General features: G+C 42.5%; 1 protein-coding gene and 1 long non-coding RNA gene across 2 annotated transcripts; one reads left to right on the top strand and one right to left on the bottom strand.

Moving 5' to 3' along the window:
• Positions 1-1,831: 1,831 nt before the first annotated feature.
• On the top strand, positions 1,832-4,273 carry LOC106866405. Its single transcript, XR_001406776.2, has 2 exons — positions 1,832-2,276; positions 2,358-4,273. It is a non-coding gene; the product is annotated as an uncharacterized LOC106866405 (long non-coding RNA).
• Positions 4,274-12,655: 8,382 nt separating this feature from the next.
• LOC100840180 (transcription factor IIIB 90 kDa subunit) lies at positions 12,656-21,449 on the bottom strand. The gene is made up of 16 exons (XM_014897511.2): positions 21,291-21,449; positions 20,722-20,831; positions 20,468-20,549; positions 18,816-18,915; positions 16,553-16,632; positions 16,392-16,478; positions 16,153-16,233; positions 15,216-15,356; positions 14,949-15,137; positions 14,181-14,265; positions 13,984-14,042; positions 13,784-13,864; positions 13,629-13,703; positions 13,449-13,532; positions 13,277-13,324; positions 12,656-13,088 (listed from the first exon to the last, which is right to left on the bottom strand). Exons 2-16 carry the CDS (start codon positions 20,784-20,786, stop codon positions 12,912-12,914), a joined length of 1,434 nt encoding a protein of 477 aa, XP_014752997.1. The 5' UTR covers positions 20,787-20,831; positions 21,291-21,449; the 3' UTR covers positions 12,656-12,911.
• Positions 21,450-22,124: the final 675 nt, after the last annotated feature.

The following is a 22,124-nucleotide window of genomic DNA, read 5'->3' as shown; positions in this document are numbered from 1 at the left end:
CATCTGAACATGAACAATATGGTTATTATATATTGTTTGGAACAAATTATCTTCACAATTTGTCCTTCAATTTTCAAACTAAAATGGGGGCAACGGAGGCACCTGGCCCCACATCTGCGGCAGGGGGAGGCGCCTGATTGGGTGGACATGGAGGAAAAGAAAACGTCGGGAGAGGAAAAGAAGAGGCCTGGAGAAGAAACGGTTATACCGTCGGTACTTTGCTCAAGGCCACGGGAACGGCCCATGTCACAGGAAGAGCCCACGTACCGTGCGGGATTGAGAATGGTAGATGATCGCACGGGATCCAGAGCTACAGTACCTCGGAAGAAATTGTGTTGGAAACGGATGACGTGGAAAACCAGGTAGTAGTAGAAGATTTTTGTGTGCAATTTTTCCTTGAGGATTATGCAGTTGATTATTGTAGCTTGATAATTATTAATTCACCTGTGAGTACAGGAAAATCTTTCAAATGGTGTGCATACTCGATCTGTGGACGTCTACCTCTCTCTGCATACGGAATCTCGGAATGCCGCATTTGTTCTAGAAACCTCATCCCTATGTATGGAATAGTTCAACAACACATTTTCCCTATGCCTCCCAGATCCATACAACCAAGGCACTGGTTTGCATTCGTTGAGTATTGTTTGGTTTCAGAAGATCAGGATCCAGAGGAAACAGGTTCAAGAGCTTCATAAAGGAGGGTTAACTAATTAAATTAGTGATTGTGTGCTCGAAGATATATATCTTGCCCCCTTCAAAAGAGAAGCCTCCTTTATCTTTGTATAGCTAACTCTTCAAAGTTGCTCAGGTTTTGAAATTTATACATAGGAGTGTGTATTGGTGGTTGTAAATAAGGCAAAGAACACTTTATATGCTGGAACAAGGTTGTGGGCCAGGCACACTCTCCACCTTCTATACGAATGTGATGGGCAAGTAGATAAGAGTTTTAGTGAAATGTGTGATAATATACAATTACCAGCATGCCAGATCAAATATGTGGTAAGATCGATGATTGTTTTTGGTAGTGGCAACTGATAAAGATGGAGGCAACATCTTCCCTATGCATCCCAAACCTATACAATGTGGATGCATTTACTAGACGAGATTGTGCTTTAACAGGAATTGAAGGAGGTTCGAACTTGAAAGACAGAAGCCAGGTTGAGTCATGAATAAGGCCGAGCGAAGTATATATCTAGCTCTAACGAATGGACAGTGAATTTATACGTGCACATGAAAATAACAAACATATTTTGGCCAATTAATTTACAATTACCGATATATAACTTCGGTTCCCTCCTATTTCATGTGTGCAAGACTTAGATCTAGGAAGTAACTATGGAGAGTTTTTTTATCAATATGCTGTGCCCGCACTGGACACCAAGACTAAATGGTTGGAGAGGTTTTTTTTAAGGGATGGGAGAGGTTTTGGAGGGAAAACAAATTGCATGCAAATTCATGGGGTTCAAGCGTTACACAGAAACATGCATATTGATATGTTCGCCGGAGGAGGAGGAGAAGCGACCTCCGCCGTGGGACGATCCTAAGGTGACGATGCGCTACCAGGTGGGTGGGGAGAGATAGATCGGGCCGGGAAAGGGGGAGTCTGGAATGTTGAAATTCTTGTCTGGGTCAGTTCTGTGATCTGCCTTGTGTTAGGAGTGATTCTAGAGCGATTAGAGCATGCTCGTGTCAATTGTAAAAGAGTTGTAACAGAGTGATCACTATCTTATTATTTTCGTCATTATTCCTGTAAGTAGAGTATGAAATGTTAACTCCTATAAAAAAAGCCTTGTGGCATGTGGGACCGGCACTCCCATCTCTTCCCCTGCCTCCCACGCCCGATCTTGAATCAGAACAGACCATCGATCCTGGTTCGTCTTGCTATCGCGGTCTCGCCCCTGCGGAGTCATCGGCCAGCAGCGGACCGGCCCACCACAGCACCACTCACCTCCTCCATATGCCCTAGCCACCCGTCAGTCACAACCCTGCTTCCTGTCTCATCTGTAGAGGACGCCGGCGGTACAGAGCAGTCCCCGGACCTGCAAGTGTCGATGGCATCGGCGAGTTGCGGTGAGCGCGGGCGGGTCAGGCATGAGTCCTGCCCTTCGGCCCCTCGCTTTCTAATTTGCAGATGACGAATTGACGATGCAGCCAGCGAGCCTCGGCTCGCCCACAACCGTCAAGCTCACCTCCGCCACGCCACCAGCCCCTAAGATTTCGCCGCCGTTGCCGGTGAAATCGCCTCCACCCCCTGGCTCCAGTGAGCTTTCACAAAGGTTAATATTCTTCTCTTCCTCGATTTCTTATGAACCTTTTATATCTATATGATTTTCTGAATCCTCTCAATTTCTCTGAAGAACACGCAATCCCCAACTTAGTGCATTGGGATTCAACTTAAATTTGGTGACACGATAGATCCATGTATCCCAACTCTTCCATCCAAATTCCTCCGATGACAATTGGATTGGTGTGTTATATATCTCCCGTCAATTTTAGGTAAATGTGTTTGTATATCATCTGAACTCAATCCTGCTGAGAATTTTCAGATGCACTTAAATTCTAAGTATAATATTTTATTTGTTGTTCTTCGTTGGAACTGCCAATGCTTCAATCTGTGAGCCTGAAAATGAGAGCCCGTACCTCCAGTAATCTAACTATCCCTTCGGCAATCAAATAAAACAAATGGTGAGTACGTATGGCAGTAGATGGTGTGTCAATCTCCTGCTGAATGTTTCAGTTATCTCAGCTAATATAAAAGATGAAAACAAGCAACAAGGATACTAGATTTCACCACCTGAACCCTATGGTTTTAGCCACACAGACCATGTTCAAAGGAAAGATAGAGGATTAAATTAACAGAATTACAGTATAACATGCAAAACTGACTAACATGGGCATGCTCTTTCCCTGTTCCATTTGGTCGATTGAGCTTCATATATAATTCCTGGGCATGGACCTATCCTACCTCTTATTTATTTATTCCCTCTCTTCTTCAGTACCCTGAATCCCCACTCTGGCATTCTCTTTCCTTCTCTCTGATCCACCTATGGTGCCATCAATGTAGTTCAAAACCATTTTATTAAGTATGAGACGTCAAATTGCACATCATGATACCAAAGCATAAAAGTTATGTGTTGCATACTTGCACTTAGATGTTTGGATGACTTTGTGTTCCAAACCATCTTTCTTTTTGAGAATGTATATTTTGCTTGGTGGAAGCTTCCTATAGTTATTCATCTCCTTTATTGGTTACAGATGCAAAGAAGTCTGCTAGGGCAGTTACTGAAGTAGAGTTATTTTGGTTGTTCAGCTTTTAATCTCGTGCTGGTAGGAATGCCTTTGAACAGTTACACTTAATCGTAGTTAATACTCCCAATGTCCCCATCTATAAGACATTTTGGCAAGTCGATTTGGCTTGCTAAAACCTCTTGTAAAAAAAGAAACCAAGAAGTATGTGTTTACTTTGTTAATCTCTTCCCCCACTTTTTGACGTGGGTGATAGATAATTTGCTGATGTTATCTATGGAAACATGAATGGTTTTCTTACCATATTAACAGAGCCATTGATTTATGCCGGTGAATCTTACACTGTCAGAAGGGTGTTATATGTTTCTCCTATCAAATTGGCAACATATTTATATAACCTGTAAAATAAAGTAAAATATATAGTTCGTTATACAACCTCCTTAGATTGAGCATGTGTTTTTATCTATCACTTTTGCCGGGTGTTGCCCCTTATGGAGGTGGATCTGACCTCTGTAAGCTTGCTGCGGCCGAAGAAAGAAGAGTGTACTGATGAGGAGGAAGAATGGAAGGCAGCGTCGGCAGCAAACCGGCTGAGACCATGGATGAGAAACGTAACGGCTTGGGGAACAGCGAGAGCGTGATGGAGATCAGCGGCGTAGACGTGGCAGTGGCGAGGCTCGCCGCATGGAGGACCCAGTTATCAATGATGCATTCTTGATTGATCTGTTTATGGATGTAAGCTTTGGTTCTGTCTTTTGTTGGTAACTTTTCTGATGCAGCGATATTTTCTTCATAGCGAATGCAGGTCCTGAAGATGCTATTCACAGGTTGAACTTCTCCAAACATTGAGGCACATTAACGTAGACTTTTTGTTGAGATAGTCACTATGTTATATCCCAAATGTTTTGTTTTTTGTACTGGCAGCAAACTGCTACATCAGAAGAATTCCATATTCCATCTGTCCTATGTATTTATGCGGCAATAAATTAAAGGCAAAATAGAACAGCATTTGAAAAGTTTTCTTAAATTGGCTGTTCATGGATTTGTAGCAGTTCTTTGATGTTTGCTCTGTTTTTTTGGAAGCATGTATGATGTTTGCTATAGAATGATTTGTAGTAGTTCTTTGGTCTGTACTCTTACTAAGAAATTAAATCATTTGTTGGAACACTTCTAATGTTACATTTTACATCTCCAGTACATTGACCAGATGCTCATTACTGGCCCTATTAAAAAAGAAAAAAAATGTTTGGTGATTTGGAAACGCAAGCATTTGGACCGATCGCTGATACCGGATGTCCATGGTTGTAAACCCATTTGCAAACCACCGGAAGCCAAAATTTCAACAGACAAAGATCTCTGCTATGTGGGAATGGCAAGAGTTGGGGAAGGAAAACATGTTGACTCTAGGGATTGCAGCTATGTTGTGGGGCATTTTCAATACAGTGGCCTCATGAACCACTTGAGGTTATTCTTTCTAAAATGCACGAGAGCTGCTCCGGCAAGGGCACAAGACTTCTAAAACATGTGGGCATTGATATCTCAGCGTCAAGAAAGGGATGAGTGACATGGATCCCAAGTCTCCAACTGTAGGGGGTGTGGAGTAGGATAGAATGACATAGGGCAGGCTAGCACTGCTTTTGTTTTCTGAAACCTGCAAGGTGTTGTGGAAAAAGTGTTTGTCTTGTCAGTCTGTTGTGCGGTCCATTTGATCTGTTTGTGGCTACCTATAGATTTCAAGCTTGGAGGTAGTCGTCTATTAGTGTAACATTTTGGAATATTATTGTGTTATCTTTTGTATACACCTGAAATTTTACATGCATTATGTGTGTACTTGAATTTTCACATGCATTATGCGTGGTAATCACCGTATATGAAAAAGAAGCGCAATGTGATATTTGTTGCAACTAGTCATAAACCACAAACAATGTAGTCGTTTGTGATCTATAATGATCTTTTTATCGGTATTTATATGATTAATTTTGTTGTTCTGTTGCAACGCACGGGCATTGTACTAGTGAACCTCAAAAGCCTAGATCTTCCGGTACACCTTTTAGTGTACTCCCTCCGTCCGGAAATAAGTGACTTGGATTTGTATAAGAAAATCTATACAAATCCAAGTCACTTATATGATTTCATGATACCTTATTACCTTTCATCGTCACTTTTTTTAGGGAAGACGGTAGGTCATAGACCTAATGCAAAAATATATTAAAGCTCAACTAAACAAAAGTTAATTGGCATTGTTATTCTACTTACATCCCCCACACCATCATTTCATCCTCGTGATGGCTGAATTGAATTAGCAGGCATCAATGGATCGATTTGTCATCGACCACACCTTCTCACTCATTACAAGCGGCGCCCGCCAGACACTGCCACGCCCGTAGCTACAACTGCGCAAGGTGTGTATCTGCCAAGGACGTGAAGCTTCAAACAAGATATTCCCCAATTTTCTGCACAACATATCTTCCCAGTCTCTCCCAATCCCAATCATGTAATTACAGTAATTACAACATTGCTTAATTTGGTGTATCTGAATGTTTGCAGTAAGGAAACTCGACGGTATGCTCATCGCTTGACCTTTAAAGATATAAGGCTCATGTATGCTCATCTTTGTAAAGATATATCGACATGTTTTTATACATATAAGTTGAGAACATGCATGTTGATTTGGGTGAACTCCTTAGATAGGTGAGATACAATAGATCGACAGCCCACGCTATGTGACCTATATATATCTACATACTCGAGTACTAGTTCGCTTGGGAAGTGCATGGTTGCTTTGCCAATTCAATGATTTTTGGGGGTCCCCAAAATTACTGTCCCTCAATTTCTTTAGACGCACATAGCTAATCGTTATTGGTGTAGATATCACCCATTCTAAATCTCTCTCTCAAAGCAGGCCACTGTCCAGGATGTTAAGAGCATGATAGATGATGACTTGGCGTTTTTTAGGAGTGCTAAAAGTTTGTAGACTGGGTTGTTGTACAGCCGGGCTGTGCCTCAGCATCGGTTTTTTTTTTTCTGTTTTTGTTTTCATTTCCTTCTGTAAGTTTGGCACTTCTTTTCTTCTTTAATGAAATGGCAGAGCACCCATGGGCGGATGACAAATGTTTTTTTGAGGTAGGGCGAACTCCTATTCATTCTAAAACTGAAATAAATAACATTCAATATTTTCTATATATGCAAAAATATATTTTAATAATTTTAGTTTGTTTAGCCTTTTTTTCAATTTATTTTTAGCATCTTATCATATACTCCCTCCGTTCCTAAATATTTGTCGCTGTTTTAGCGCAAACTTGAACTAAAACAACGACAAGTATTTAGGACCGGAGGGAGTATTGTCTACTAACTAAATATCTGAGTGTTACTACAATTTAAAGTAATTTTAATATTCTGTATTACATTAGTTATTTAAATATTTGGGTCTTATTTATTAACTTTGTTCAAATATTAATTAATATCTACCACATAGAATATATAGCACTGGATATGATTTGCAAGTAGTTTCTAGGTGCAGTACAGACAAGCAACATATCAAATTTTTATAATAGTAAATATAGTTACATTTTTGTTTGTAAACATATCTTCATATTTACCTACCAAACTAAAAAGATCGAGTAAATATTTGACATAATAAAACAAGATTTTTCTCCATACTTCTAGAGATACATCAGCAAGAACTAGAGAAGCCGAAACATGATTTGTGAAATCGGAACTTCTTATAACTTAATAAAAAAAATACACCACGTGATAATGATTATCTATTGTCATTAAACAAGAAATGCAGGTAAAAGAAAAAAATTAAGGCAATAGTGAGCAATCGTGCATGGACATCAACTGTATATAGCCAAAATAATTAAGAGGGTGTCCTATGTAGCAAAAGACAAATTCTTCTTTTACATGAGATGAAATTATGTGACTACCTCTTTTTTCACATGGGTCGTGCCTAGGTGTACCTTTCTCCTTAGCGGGACAGCATGGCATGACCCATTTATATGTGAGTTTGAAGACTAGGCCGGGCTAAGCCCGGTTAGTAGCGAAGCGAGTCGTTGGCCAGCTAATACACCTCTCCCTCCCTCTGCCCCGTCTCGTTGCCGAGTGGTCAGTCCCCTCACTTGGAAAAAAATCATATGATACCAGGTCTAATTTTCCATCACGCTGAAACTTGTCAAATCTATGACATGTGACGTTGCAAACAATGAAAATCTCATTTACTATTTTGTTTGATCGTTCTAGGTTCCTCTTTTGTGAAAAAAAACGTTCTCCGTTCCTTTGTCGGGTGCCGAAACAGATTGCTCTTAATCGATTCCAATACATAAAACAACATCACCTGTTTTGTGGTCCTTCAGTTTGTCACCGACCCCTGTCTTCTCTCTTCATCTGGCGGTGACGACGGGAGCTGAGGCGGCAACCTTCACGGCAGCAACCTTCTACGACCACATTGTCCACTGATGCAGGTACCTCCTCCTCTTCCTCTCTCTCGTTTGTCGCTGCTACGTGGTGGCACTTCCCGGCGCCAGGGCACCTCAACCTGCGCACCATGTCTGCTCCCTTTAATTCCTCCCGCAGTCCCCTTCTCCGAGGAAAGGTGGGGCTAAAGATCAGATCAGATCCCCCCCTAATCTTAGGGAATAAAATCCTCTGCGAAGTCTCCTTCTCTGAGGAAAGGTGGGGCTAAAGATCAGATCAGATCCCCCCTAATCTTAGGGAAGAAAATCCTCTACGACCCGAGTCGCACGGTGGACCCAGCTGATTGAAGGACACGTGGACCTGCACAGCATGCATGTGGCCTTCCGGACGGAATCAAGACTCCACGTGAGAGGCGTGGAGGGGGCGACCCGGGTCACATAGAAATTTCTTCCTAATATTAGAGCATGTCCACTCGCCCTCCTATATTTTATCCGGCACATGGCCATATGGGGAGGCGCTGGCGCAACAATTTGTTTGGGGTGGAACCGGCACCCAGCTGTACCCCGAAACATCGCTCCCTCAAATTTAGTTTGTCTCACTGATAGTGGTGGCCCGCACTGCTTTTCAGTTTCAACCGGCGTCCCCGCTGGCCCCCCTTTGAGAAAGGAGTTGATTGGGGGCGCCGGCTAAATTGATGTGCCAGACCGGCTACTTTTTGGTTTTGGGGGGGTGAACTGGTTCAGTTTTTTTACGCCGGCGCCCCCATAATCCGTGTGGGGGCCCTTTAGTCTTTTTGAGGGAATGGAGATGCTCTTAGTCTAACTAAATGGACAACTAAAGCAGATTAGATCTCGTAGGTCGCTCCGTGGCTCATCTTCCTCCTCGCGCCAGCACCGCCACTGCTGCCGGGCGCCCCAACCCCCTGGCTCGTCTTCCTCCACCGCAGGTTGATCTCCCCTCTCTCTCCCGACCGTTTCTCCTCCCATCACCCCACGAACGGATTCCGCCCTTTAGCTCCCCGTTTCATCTTCCCCAATTCATAACTGAGGCGAAAATCAAGGTGGGGCGGCCGCCCTACCTTGCTCTACCGGGTCCTCCGCCCGTGAGAGCACCTGCCTTGATCGTCAAAGAATTTTTTTTTTCGTAAACTTGTGACTTTTGCATCTCAGATGGTGTAGAAATTAACCACATCTGGTCGCATTCTCTACTGATGCTCTATGCAGTAGGTTTGGCAGAGACTTTGGGAAAAGGGTTGCAGTTACTCAACGCAAGAAAAGGGATTGCTCGCCGACAACATGATCACGCCGAGTTGCGGACCCCCTGCAGCTTGGGGCACTGTCGTCCCGCAGAACTGGAGACCCATGTTTGCCCCAGAGACTTGTTGTCGGGCCTGTCAGGCTGGCAGGCCCAGAACCAACTCAAGGCCGATGACGTTCTTGCTGGGCTCTCGTCTGGGTCCGCCGTTGCTCTGCTGCTCCTTCTCTTCAGGTACAACGGGAAGCTTGCTCACAAGCTCCAACTGCTCCGAGACACCTCTGCCCAAGATGTGTATGTGTCAAGGACGTAAGGCGTTATGGAAGCTTCTGAGTTGTGACCAAAGTGCCGCACAACAAATCTTCCCGATCTCTCCTAATCCCAACCATTTAGTCACAACATAGCTTAATTTGGAGTGTGAAATGCTCACAGGTAAAGAAACTGGACGGTATGCACCTCTATTGATCTTTAAAGATATAAGGCTCTCTATATGTTCATCTATGTCAAAGAGTATATCCATGTGTGTGTTCTGTTCAGAGGAGGTGTGCGTTTTATGGTCTTTCAGTAAACTACCTACTTTCTGTTGCCAGCGATTGAATGACGTTCAGCTCACCTTCAACGCTCTGCCTTTTCATAAGTATAGGAAGACAAGCAAAGCCGAAGCCAAAAATAGGTTGCAGAACAGACAGAAAAAAAAAAGAAGAAAACTGCAGACGTGCAATTCGGCTGTACAGAAACTAATGATGCTCAATCCCATTCGATTTTCATATGTTTTTCCCGGTGAGCACATCTTGTTGAGCAAAGCGTCTGAAGCAGGGAGTCGCAAGTTTATTGCCCAGGCTTAATCCACCAACATATATATATATATAGACACACACACACTTCATGTGTGTTGCCATTGAGAACACTGGGTCGGGCCCTTGACATAATTCATAACGTCAATACCAAAAGGACGAAATTCCAACTGTAAACATGCATTGCTTCATGACCAACCCAAATGTACTTCTTTTGACCCAAACAATCATTATATATGCTAGTGCAACTGACTATAGACAATTCCAACATACAATGCGTGTTGAACTTAATCCTTGGGAGAAGTGTAATATTACGGTGCTTGTGTGTGAGAATGGTACGTGCCAGTGGATGACTGAATGGAATTGGGAGGTATCAGAAAAGCGTGTTCGAGGAGCGTGCAAGCAAAGCCCGGAATTTCTCAAGTACGCAGTTGTGTGTTTCAACTCATAGCTCAGTAATCACCGCCACAGAAGTTACATGCATCAACTATGTTTGCAAGGTCGATGTTGGAACCATCAATTTTTCAATGTTTGCTGCCTTACTGTGTTATGTATGGTATTATGGATCCATGCCGTGGCACTTTGCCTGTCATGTCTGGTTTCTGGCCCAGACTTTGGACCAAGCACAACGAACTCAGGAAAACATAGAGGGCTCTTGGGGAGAAAAACTATTGGATTTCATGATGCATTGCAAACAGAAGTCAGGACGAAGATACTAACCCCTTGAGAAAAAAAAAGAAGGACAAAGATACTAATAGATCTGGAAGCTGGAGACTGAAAATTTCCATGGCAACAAATGCTAAGGGCCAAGCATGTAAGGGGACAAGAAATGGTGAAGACAAAAAAGAAAGATTAAAAACATTAGCTATCATGAAAATTTACTCTGTTTCTATGTTTAGTGCACGTAGAAAGTATGTAACGACCAGAACACTGTTCTGGGTGTTGTTAGAACATACCTAGATTAGTGGCAAATCTTTGGCTGCCTTGTTTCCTGATCTATAATATGGTTTATGAGAAAACAAAGTAGCTGTAGCCAAAGTCTTACAGACACGTACGGCTCAAACAGAATATGTTTCGTACTCCGTACAAGACTATTATGATCTTCCACTAGATATTGAACAGGATCAATGCTGAATGTGCCAAAATTCAGCTAAATGAGGCCATCATGCTTCCATGAGGCCATGATAGCCTATTGACAAGTGGCAATCATGTGGTGGCAACGGTGTCATCGTCTTTGTTCTCTCTTCGATGGTTTCTCTGCCAATGTGGTTCATTCATTCTGGTGCCATAGCTCTGTAGTCAACTACTCGCAATCTTTCCTTCGATGGGGGATATTCCATAAGCGAAGAAAACTGCTATATATACATGTCCCATGCATAACTTGCATAACACTTTAAAAAATAATTGTAAGACTCTAGCATGAAGTCCATAGGTTCAAGAGGCATACTATTGTCACTTAAACAATTGTAATGGGGTTATGCGTGAGGATGTTCCTGCCTGCGTGCAGGACGTTGTTGATCCAATTGTAACCGAAGTCACTCTTTCAAATTAATGCATTTCCCCTTCAAAGAAAAAAGAGGCATACTATTGATACTTGTTGGCGCTAGAGAGGTCTTTGTCAACTTTCAACATTGATGTTCTTCTCCGTACAAACTCTATTCTGGTGGACGGTAATTTTCCGTTAATGAAAATAAGGCCCAACCCTTTCAAAAACCAATAATACAATAAGCCACTCTTGACGCTCGATCTGTTAGAGTGGCGCAAACACTGGGGGATCATATTTGCATTATCGTACTCATCCATCACGCGGTATGATGCTCTCAACACCTCATCAAACAACTTCTCCCGACATCTCCCAAGCTCACGCCATGTAATTACCAACGTAGCTTTGATTTTGACTACGAAAAACGATTTTCCATAAGGACTTGGCGGTATGCAAATAGCCTGACCTTTAGCAAATAAGATTCTCATCTCACATGTACATGTATAAGTTCATCTATGGGACGACCATATCTAGATGTCTATATATACTTCTCTGGTGTGGTTCACTTTTAGGCACCTTCACTAACTAGTGGGGCATAAGAGCTGGAACACCCACGTGACTTCTGTGAGAGGAGGTAAGTGGAAATTCATAGATGATTGGAAATTGAAGGTTTTTTCTTACTAACGCGTAGAACTCACACATAGCACCCATTTCCAAGCTCTTCCCTTATACATACATTTATGGAACTCCTCATCACCGGCCGAGAGGCACTACTAACAACCCTCTGAATTCTAACTGAGATTACAACCACGGAGACATGGATGACGAACCATCTGCTGGTTTGAGGCGAAATTGATGGTCTAGCTAGGGAAAGAGCTATCAGAAATTTTAGAAACCTCCTGCGTCGATCGTCAACTGCATTTCAGGATCACCAAAGCCGTTTTACTTTTTATTTTTGAGGGAAAATCACCAGAGCTAGCACTTGGCCATTTCATTGAGACATCTCCTAGCCAGGGTCAAGAACCGAATCATGAACATCTTGGTTATTAATAGTACTACTAGTTGACAGTTTTTATCAACATCTTTGGCATGGATGATGGTATTTTTCCTTTCCCTTGGGAGCTGAGTCAGCTGATTCTATCAGCTTTCTATTATTAGTTCCTGATTATAGTGGTGTTGAGTGTTGACAATGCGGCTATGGGATCAATGGGCAGGTTTTGAAACTGGGCAAAGCCTTTGAGCCAAGTGATGTTAAGAATGAAATGTTAATCTGATTTAGAATCCAGTGCTAGAGTGTGTTGTAGTCTCTGTAGATATAAGCCAGTCTAAACCAAGATTGTGGCGTAGTCTCTGACTCTGTAGATATAATAAGCCAGTCTAAACTAAGATGAATCCAGAACAAGATGAACCGCAGAAAAAATAGATGCCACAGCTTTTCATGAGTAAATTGCCGGAGTAGTTCATCTGAGGCCTGAGTAGAAGATTCGTAGTTAAGATCACACTGATATTTCTTTCAATCATACACTGATAGACTTGACTATGAATTCGGTCTATCTTAACGAAACCTCATTTGTTTTAGAAGTTCAAAAATACTGAAATATCTTCTTGTACAAATGAAGAATATTGCAATCATTTCTTCCAGCTTTTGGATAAAATAGGATTTTTGAGTCAACTGAAACTCTAAATAAATTTTGTTGAGCTTGCCACTCAGAATTTTGCTATTAGAAACCAAACTCATCATAATCAGTATAGGCTCCAGCACCACCTTCACCATCATTGTTGTAATCTGCATAGTCGTCGCCCCCTTCAAATGTTTCGCCATCACCAATGTCCTGTGTATATTCCCCATCAAAGCCCATGTCTCCTTTTTCATTTGCCTCGCCTTCTTCATCTTTAGTCTGCTTGCAGCAAGCATTTGAGTGGCAATGAAGATGACAAAGTAGACAAGGAAAAAAAAGTCAATATTAATAGACAAGTATAATTTGACGCAAGAGTGATTTACAAGCATAAATCATGAATTAATTAATCAGTTAATTTCACATGTACAAAGAATTATAGATCCAGTCAACTTGGAATATAAACATACATTGTACAATCCACCGACTGCTTCAACGTTGATTTTTGACCCAAGTCCCTGCAAGGAGCAACGTTATATATTAAAATCTCAGCTTGCTTAAATGTTTAGTTTTAACACATAAGTACTCTTCACATGACAAACTATTCTTGGGCATCTATGGCTGAACAGAAAGTTCATTTACCTTTCGTTTCAACATATTGTATGTTGCTTCAGCTGGTGTTTCAGCAGGTGACAAGTTCTTAGTGTCTTCATTACGTCTTCGTTTCTACATTACAAATGCAGGCTAGTCATGAGCTGAATCTAATATAGTGAACGTACACAGGAAGTTTGATTTATACTAGAAAGTATAAACATTGCATACTTTCTGTTGTCCCCCTCCCATGCCCACACCCCTAGCTGCTAATTCAGCTGCCAAAGCTTCCTTTGCAGCTTGTTCCTGTAAAAGAAATCACCATACAGTTACACCCTCCGGTGAGAATAACAACCACCTCATGTTGCTAGAGTTACCATAACTACCTCTATGTATTCTTTGTTCATTTCTTCCCAGATTATCTTTTTGTAATGTGTCTCTTCCTCGTTGTGAAGATACCCGTCAACCTACAAAATTAACACAGCATTAGAGATCACAAATAACCGATATGGTCATCTTCCAGGCTGAAAGACAACAAAAAATTAGTTTGTGAAAAGTATGTCCAAAAGACTGTGGATAAAAGTACCTCCACATCATCAATATCAGAAAAACTCTCTGGATCAGCATCAGGTTTACTGTTTTCACCTAAGGATGCAAAACAGCATCCAGCAAGTTGATCGGCAACAGTAACTTCAGAATACAAATTTATGAACCCAAAAGGGAGAAAATTGAACCGAAATTATTATATTGTTGCACAGTATCATGTTACGGGAACTAACAAACCTCCCACTTCAGGATCTTTCGAAGCTATGTTATCATTTGCATTTTGCTCAGAAGGAATGGTCAAAGATTTATCTCCAATTGCCCCCTGGTCAGAGAAGATAAACTGAATTTTGAAACACAAATATGTGTAGAGCACGAAGAATGGATCATAAAGAAACAACTATTGCAGATGTGGTAGAGAGGTAACATACATGGGTTACATCCCAATGCAATAAATCTTAAGTTCAGCAATATAAACAGATTCAGAAGGTTCAAATATTCCATTAGAACACTGCTACAGTTAGCATCAGAATGGAAAGAACAACTATATTTCAGCCTTTCACATCTTTCGAGTGTAACAAATAAGGCAGTGCGTAAGTTTCGCGACAAATCAAGAAAAGTTACTTCGGCACTAGAAAATTTGAGAAACTGTCACTTGTCAGCTAACACCTTTGTTGGGATATGTCATGCAAGGAAACCTTTAAGAATAATTAGAAGCAAGGGAGCTGTGAGGTCAATGTTGCCTCTGAGTGAGACCTTCCTCATCTCAAAACAATCCAGCATCAGTAAGGTCTTCTGCTATCCCACCAAAACAGAACACCAGTCAAGTTATCTTCCTCACTTAAATTTAGTGCATCTCCCAAAGCACGGACAGCGATACCACTCTTGGCCAAGAGGGCATTGCAGGCGATGTCTCAGATGAGCAAAGGCAGAGGCAGGTGTGATTGCAGTAGTGCCTCTTGAGTAGATAGGTAAGAAGCATCAGTTCGTGCATGACAGGATTATTACCTTCTTAGGGCTAATTATGTTATCTTCAACATCAGAATTCTGTATCTCACAATTCGACTCTCCTAATGCTGCCTCCTTGAGTGCAGCAGCTTCCTCGGATTTTTTCGCAGCTTCGAGTCTTTGTCTTTCAGCTCGTTGAAAAGCTGGAGGATCAGCCCCGCCCTCTAATCCACCCGACATTTTAATAAACTGCACAATCAGGTCAAGTGTCAATAGTGAATGAAGTATTGAAACCGATGCATTACAAACATACTAAGTGTGTATTACTTTGTTGTAGCATTTTTCACAAAGTCCATGAGCAAAATGCTCAATGTCTTTATCCTTGTGCTTGCAGAGGACTTCTCCAGACTTGCGTGAAGGTTTTGAGACAGGTTGCTCTTCATCAGCCTTTGCCAAAACATCTTCAATCTAGCATAGGGGCCATGAGAAAGTGTTCATAAATAAATAAATTAAACATCAGCAGTAAATGCAGTAGATTGTAGAGTATTTAGATATATGATACATTTGTAGTAGATAACGAGGTAGCAATATGAAATAGAATGCCCAATGCTCTAGCAGATTAAGAAAAGTGTCATCTTAAGTAGCTGTCTGACATGCTAAATGAGGTAAAGATAGGTCTAGTTGAAATAGAGTTGCATTCCTCAACACTTGTTCAGGCCACCATTTGATTTAGTATGACACACAAAGTCCAATTCTTGTCACACAAGAAACAACACACTTAGTCGCTTTGGTGTGCTCTAGAATCGACAGTTTAAGGACTTTAGCAGAATGGTAATAATCAAATATTGTACCAACTGATCGCTTACAATTCTAGTGTATGAAAAAAACAGACCAACAGATTCACTAATTTTCACTTATGTTTCAGTCACCTAAACTTTCACAGTACTAAACCTAAAACTGCAATGATAAATAATAATATGAAGTTTTAGTAGAAGTTCACTGCAATTTTCGTTTCTACTTATTTTTGTATTTATGGTGTCAGCATAGGCTTACATTTCTTTTAAGGCTGAACAATTTTATCCAGCTTAGAATTTTTTGTGTTCGTATCTTGTGGGACATGCCTTTAAATAGGAAGTGAGGGGAGTGACGAGAATTGTTAGATCTTCACCAAAGAGTTAGCAAAAGTGACTAAAATATGTACAATTCAAGTGATTTGATGAACAGAGAGCCCCATTCGGCAATTTCAAGGAAAGCAGATACATACCGTTAGGCTACCAGAATCCGTATTTTCAAACTCTATCAAACGTTTAGTTAGCGTTGCCTCACAGATATGCACAACTGCAACCTAAAAACAGAAAACAAATTGTATCAATATTCAATCCTACATTATGCATAGAAAGGCTGCGTATACACAATAAATGCTGATTAATACAAAAGGAAGGCATGTAGAATACAACTCTCAAGTCTCAAAAAAGTAGATTTGTCCTGAGCATTTGAGCTTACAATATCTGACTTAGTATAATTATACCCGTGCGAAAGTGCAGCGATATATAATGCTGCACCACATAATCCACTTGGCTTTCTCCCAGTCTGCAGATCAGAACAAACTATTAGAACCTTCAAAAGGAACCAAATAAAAAAACTAGAAGGAAGAAGATGCTAGCCTGCATCCAGTCTCGCTTCATGCTAGCTACAATGCGTAAGGCTGTGTCCGAGACGGCATTGTCCCTTTTTCCAAGTAAACCTACAGACAGAACCAATAAATTGAACTAAATGAATAAAAAAATAAAAGCATGGTTAATTTCCTTAATGCAGTTTTTGGCCATACTCCTATGTTAATTTCCTTAATGTAGTAATTTGCATGACGGTACATAGTACGATTACATGAACTCCCAAAAGCACATTGGTAGAGTTGCTGCATGAATGTAGGTGATGCGTTAATCACAAGATGCACACATCCACAGGGAGCACTATCAGATGGTCCACAGGGGGTGCCAGTCCCTTTTTTTTCACTATCATGTCGTCATAGAAAGCCACACGATCCCAATTCCAACGATTTTAGTTACTTTTACTAATATAGAGTAAAATGCATCAACAGTCCATTAAATTGCAAGATACAATCACTTTCATCCTCCTATTCTCAAAATGCAGTTTGACCCTCTAAACTTGCTAAGGTGTCCATTGGAGGTTCAATCCCCTCTGCCCCTGCTTTCTCCAGAACAAGGCGGGACCTCCCTAGTGGTGCCACCAGCCGCAGCAGAAGACAGCAAGCTGGCGGCAAGCTCCTCTGGTCCTCCCCCTCCCATACCAGGCTATAGCAGGACAGCAAGGTTCCATCTCCTCTTCCCCCTCTCTCTTCTGGACCTGCACACATTCCATCCCTCTAATGACTGCTCCCTCCTTGCACTGCAGATCCCTAACGGCAAACTCATTCCTTGGGTGCTTGTCTAGTCTAGAAGATGTGATGTCTAGTAGTGCTCAGTGCTCTTCTTTGGAGTCATGTTACTATTCCAGAAAAAACAGTGGGCGGGGGGAATACTAAATGGAAATGCAACTATTGTGAACATACTGGTGGAATTCAACCATGTAAGAAGGTGACAGTTCATTTTCTTAATCAGCTTAGAAATGAGGTAGCAAGGGCTAAAGAGGCATTAGCAAAATCAAAGACAAAAAACGTGCCAGAGGTGCTTCTTTATGCTTAGGAAAAGAACAAACAGCAATGTAATCTGTTGTTGCAACCAAGACATAATTTTATTTTATGTTCTAAAATTAGTAAAATGTATTCCATGTATTTGAAAAATGATGTATCCCCAAACCATGTGCATCACCATATCCATATTGGCCTGATACCGATATCTGTATGGATGCAGCGTCGTGCAGCTGAAGCAACGATAATCTAGTGAGGGAATTAGACTATTGGCGCATGGGACGAGAAGCATGGGCAACAGTTCCAGCAGGTTTAGTATACCTAGAATAAGGTTTGGAGGATGAATATGAGATCACATAGAAAGACTCAAACGACGAATAGAACAGCAGGTCAGCACTCAGCACCCAGAATAAGGTTTGGAAGAGGAATATGTGATCCCAGAGGAAGACTGTGTTAGGAAATATGCAACTTGTATTTCCAGGAGGCCAAAGGCCAGTATATATACAGGTACAGGTGTGGCAAATATGCAAAAAAACCCTTATACAATGGGGATATAACATGGCTATACAACTACAACTCTAACACCCCCCTCAAACTCATGGTGGATCAGCAACACTGAGTTTGGAGAGATAAAAGCCATGAAGTGCTCTAGTCTGGGCCTTCGTGAAGAAATCTGCTAACTGGAGCTCAGAAGGCACAAACTGAAGATCAACAACCTGATCCTGTACACAAGAGCGCATGAAAGAAGCATCCACACCAATATGCTTGGTAAGCTCATGCTTCACGGGATCACGCGCAATGCTGATAGCACCTGTACTGTCTGACAAAAGAGGAGTAGGTAACAAAAACACCAAAATCCTCAAGTAACCACCGAAGCCAAGTCACCTCAGCTGTCAAAAGCGCCATAGCACGCAACTCTGCCTCCGCACTCGAACGAGAGACTGCAACCTGTTTCTTCGTCTTCCAAGCAATAAGAAAACCACCTAGAAAAACACAATAAGCAGACAAGGACCGGCGATCCGAAGGATCACTAGCCCAGGTAGCATCCCAGTAGGCCCGAAGCTGGAGCGAGCTGGAGCGTGGGAAGAAAAGACGACGAGAGACAGTCCCACGAAGATAACGCAGAACTCGAAGGAGGTGGCTATAGTGAACATGGGTGGGAGCAGAAACAAACTGACTGAGAACATGAACCGGATAAGAAATATCTGGACAAGTGACAGCTAGATAGACCAAACTCCCAACAAGATGACGATAGCGAGTCGGATCAGAAAGAGGCTCACCAACAGAAGCACGAAGATGAACATTGAGCTCCATCGGAGTCTCAACAGTGCGCTCATCAGTAAGACCAGCACGAGCAAGAAGATCCTGAATGTACTTCTCCTGAGAAATAAAGAAGCCATCAGAGGTGGAAGAGACCTCAATCCCAAGAAAATATCGAAGGGCACCAAGATCAGACATAAGAAATTGCTCACTAAGACGTGCCTTAACAAAGGCAATATACTCAGGGTCATCCCCAGTGATGATCATATCATCAACATAGAGGAGAAGGAGAGTCCGACCTCGAGGAGAAAGGTGACGAAGAGCGCAGGATCATGTGCACCGGCGGAAAAACCAACAGCAGTGATCACGGAGGCAAAGCGCTCAAACGAGGCACGAGGGGCCTGCTTAAGGCCATAGAGAGAGCGACGAAGACGACAAACCATGCCGTCAGGAACAGAATACCGAGGAGGTGGCTGCATGTAGACCTCATGCAACTCACCATTAAGAAAGGCATTCTTGACATCGAGCTGGGAAATAGACCAGTGACGAACAGAGGCCACAGCAAGAAGAGTGCGAACAGTGGTCCTATGAACCACAGGAGCAAAGGTCTCATCATAATCACGACCATGCTCCTGCTGAAAACCACAAGCCACAAGATGCGCCTTATAGCGCTCAAGAGTACCGTCAGAGCGAGTCTTAACCTTGTAGACCCACTTGCAAGAGATAGGACGAACACGAGGAGGAGGAGAAACAATATCCCACATGCCAGTGCGCTCAAGGGCAGCAATCTCCTCGGCCATCGCATGCTGCCATTCAGGATGAACAGCATCACGATAAGAGGATGGCTCAAGAGGAGCAGTGCCAGCAAAACCATAACGGTCAATTGCAGGAAGCGGACGAGTGCGAAGGCCATATGAAGGAACGGGAGGCTGCACAGTGGTAGACGAGGCCTCACCTGAAGGACCAGGCACATCTGAAGTCTGAACAGGGGAAGATAACTGAACAGGAGAGTCCGAAATATCAGGGGAAGATAACCGAACAGGGGAAACCGGAGTAGCCGGAAGTCGAGAACGACGGGTGTAGTAAAAAAGATAGGAAGGCACAGGTGGAACCAAGGTAGATGGAGCATCAGGAGAATGTTGTGGCTGATCGGGAGAATCTGGTGTGTGGGGAGGAGACGACGGGGGTGAAGTCTCAAAAAGGTAGGATGTGAAGACACAGTGGAACGATCAGATAATCGACTAGCTGGTATAGATGTATCGGGAAGAATCAGGAAGGAGAGAGACTCTACAGGGGTAACCTCGGGAGAAGATGGGCGAGGATAGAAAGGACAAGACTCATCAAAAGTCACATCCCGAGAAATCCGTATCCAACGAGCATTCGGATCCCAGCACCGATAGCCCTTGTGCTCATCATCATAGCCGAGGAAGACGCACTCAACAGACTGAGCACAAATTAAGTGACAAAGTGAGACAATCAATAATATAAAAGGAATGCCCCCAAAAACCATGCCTTTCATTAAAGTTCTTTCATGGGATATCGAACTGCCACTCTCGATGCTTGAGATAACGTTTCCAGCCCTCTGGCTCTGTCAGATCCAAGAAAATGAACCAAACAACTAGACAGATAAATCAATAAAATGAATATTAAGAAGCACTATAACAACAACAACCTGCCCTAAGCCGTCCTTGACAAAAGTGGGCTCAGTGTCGTAAATGTCCTGATCAAGAACCTTCCCACAAGTTCCACAGCATCTGATCATCAAATATGAGGAGACAAATATTCAAGCATTAAAGTTGTTTAACAAAAATATACGAAGCAAGAAGTAACAGAATGACCAATAAGACCATGTTCATAAACAATTATATGGACTGAGTTCACATGCAACTAGAAGAACAAAGAAAGAACAGGAAGGGAGGGTCTCACATATATCCTTTGTCAGGATCCTTTATGTATGGGCAATAATCAGCACAGTGAGTGCAGTAAAACATTGCTTAACAGAAGTAGACCACAGAGGATAATCAGACCAGATCAACCTGCGAATAAGAGGAATACAAGGAAAACTCTTAAACCTTCAAAACAAACAAATTGAATGATCTTCAGATTGGGTTATTCCATAGGCCAAAAAGGGAAGCAGGGGGGGACTAGATTCTGCGGACAAGCACTGTTCACAAAACCGCACGCCATTTCTAGTCCGATCAAACACCAAAACGCGCGAGCAAGCATTAAACTTCCAGTCCAGTAAGATAACAAAACTTGGGGCACTCTAAATTTTAACTTTCAATTCAAAATCAACCTTCAAGTTACAACTAGCCTTCACTCAAAGTATGGATCACGGGCGGAGGATCCAGTAGGGCAAGGCGCGCCCTACCTTGATTTTGCCTCAGTTACGAATTGGGGAAGACTATGAAACGGGGATCTAAAGGGCGGAATCCGTTCGTGGTGTGATGGGAAGAGAAATGGTCGGGAACGAGAGAATCGAAGGGGAGATCAACCTGCGGTGGAGGCGCTCGAGCGAGGAGGAAGACGAAGGGGGCTCGGGCGCTCGGCAGCGGCATGAGTGGCGGCGCTCGCGCGAGGAGGAAGAAGATGCACGGAGCGAGGGGCTGTGGGGCTCGGCAAGGAGATGGGGAGGGGGTATAGCTTTTCTTTGTTTTTTTAAAGAGAAGGAGAGGGGTATAGATATAGCTATAGGTGGCCATCAGGTCGGTCTGCCCGGTCACCGGCCGGTTTAAGGTTAAATGGGTCTGACCCGGTCGCGGCCCGGTGAAGCCCGACTTCTTCAGGCTCAGGCACGGCACCGTATAGCAGGGCCAACTATTCAAGTAGTAAATGAGAATAACACGATTTATTAACAGTGTTTAAGAATACATGGGTAAAAAAAGACATCGTGTTAGATGTCGTAACCCTTGCATCAAGTTAAGACAAATTATTAAATCGTTGTTAGATGTACATTTATTTGGTCCTTTAGAATTTGAATTTGAGTCTCTGTATAAAATAAATATGCAAAATTTTAACTAATTTAACTCTGAATCATTACAGGCAGCGATGGCGATGATTTGCATTTTTTACGTGGTCTGAGAAAGACGTTGTAGGAGGCAGTGATGACGGGTCAATTGTCACCTACATCGGTGGCCAATCTTCGACGGTGACGCCCGTGTGAGGTGGTGTGTGTAGCGTTCCAACATAACTTTGCGCAGTCGACGAGGATATAGCCTGCAAAGACTGGTTCTCCGAGAAACGCAACTTCTGCACTGTTAGTTATTTTGGATATCTACTTTTGATGTCCATGTACGATTGCTCATTGATGTCTTAATTGTCATACCTTT

The sequence above is a fragment of the Brachypodium distachyon genome, chromosome 1 (assembly GCF_000005505.3).
Source record: "Brachypodium distachyon strain Bd21 chromosome 1, Brachypodium_distachyon_v3.0, whole genome shotgun sequence".
In the NCBI taxonomy this organism is placed as follows: Eukaryota; Viridiplantae; Streptophyta; class Magnoliopsida; order Poales; family Poaceae; genus Brachypodium; species Brachypodium distachyon.
This window is presented reverse-complemented; position numbering and strand designations above follow the sequence as displayed.

Coding starts and splice junctions, on each gene's coding strand:
- LOC100840180 (XM_014897511.2), bottom strand. CDS start 20,786: ATGTTTTACTGCACTCACTGTGCTGATTATTGCCCATACATAAAGGAT. Junction 16,633..18,815: donor TCATCTTCGTGCTTCTGTTG/GTGAGCCTCTTT, acceptor TTCTGTCTGTAG/GTTTACTTGGAAAAAGGGAC. Junction 13,089..13,276: donor CAGTCGGTGGATTGTACAAT/GTATGTTTATAT, acceptor TGCTGCAAGCAG/ACTAAAGATGAAGAAGGCGA.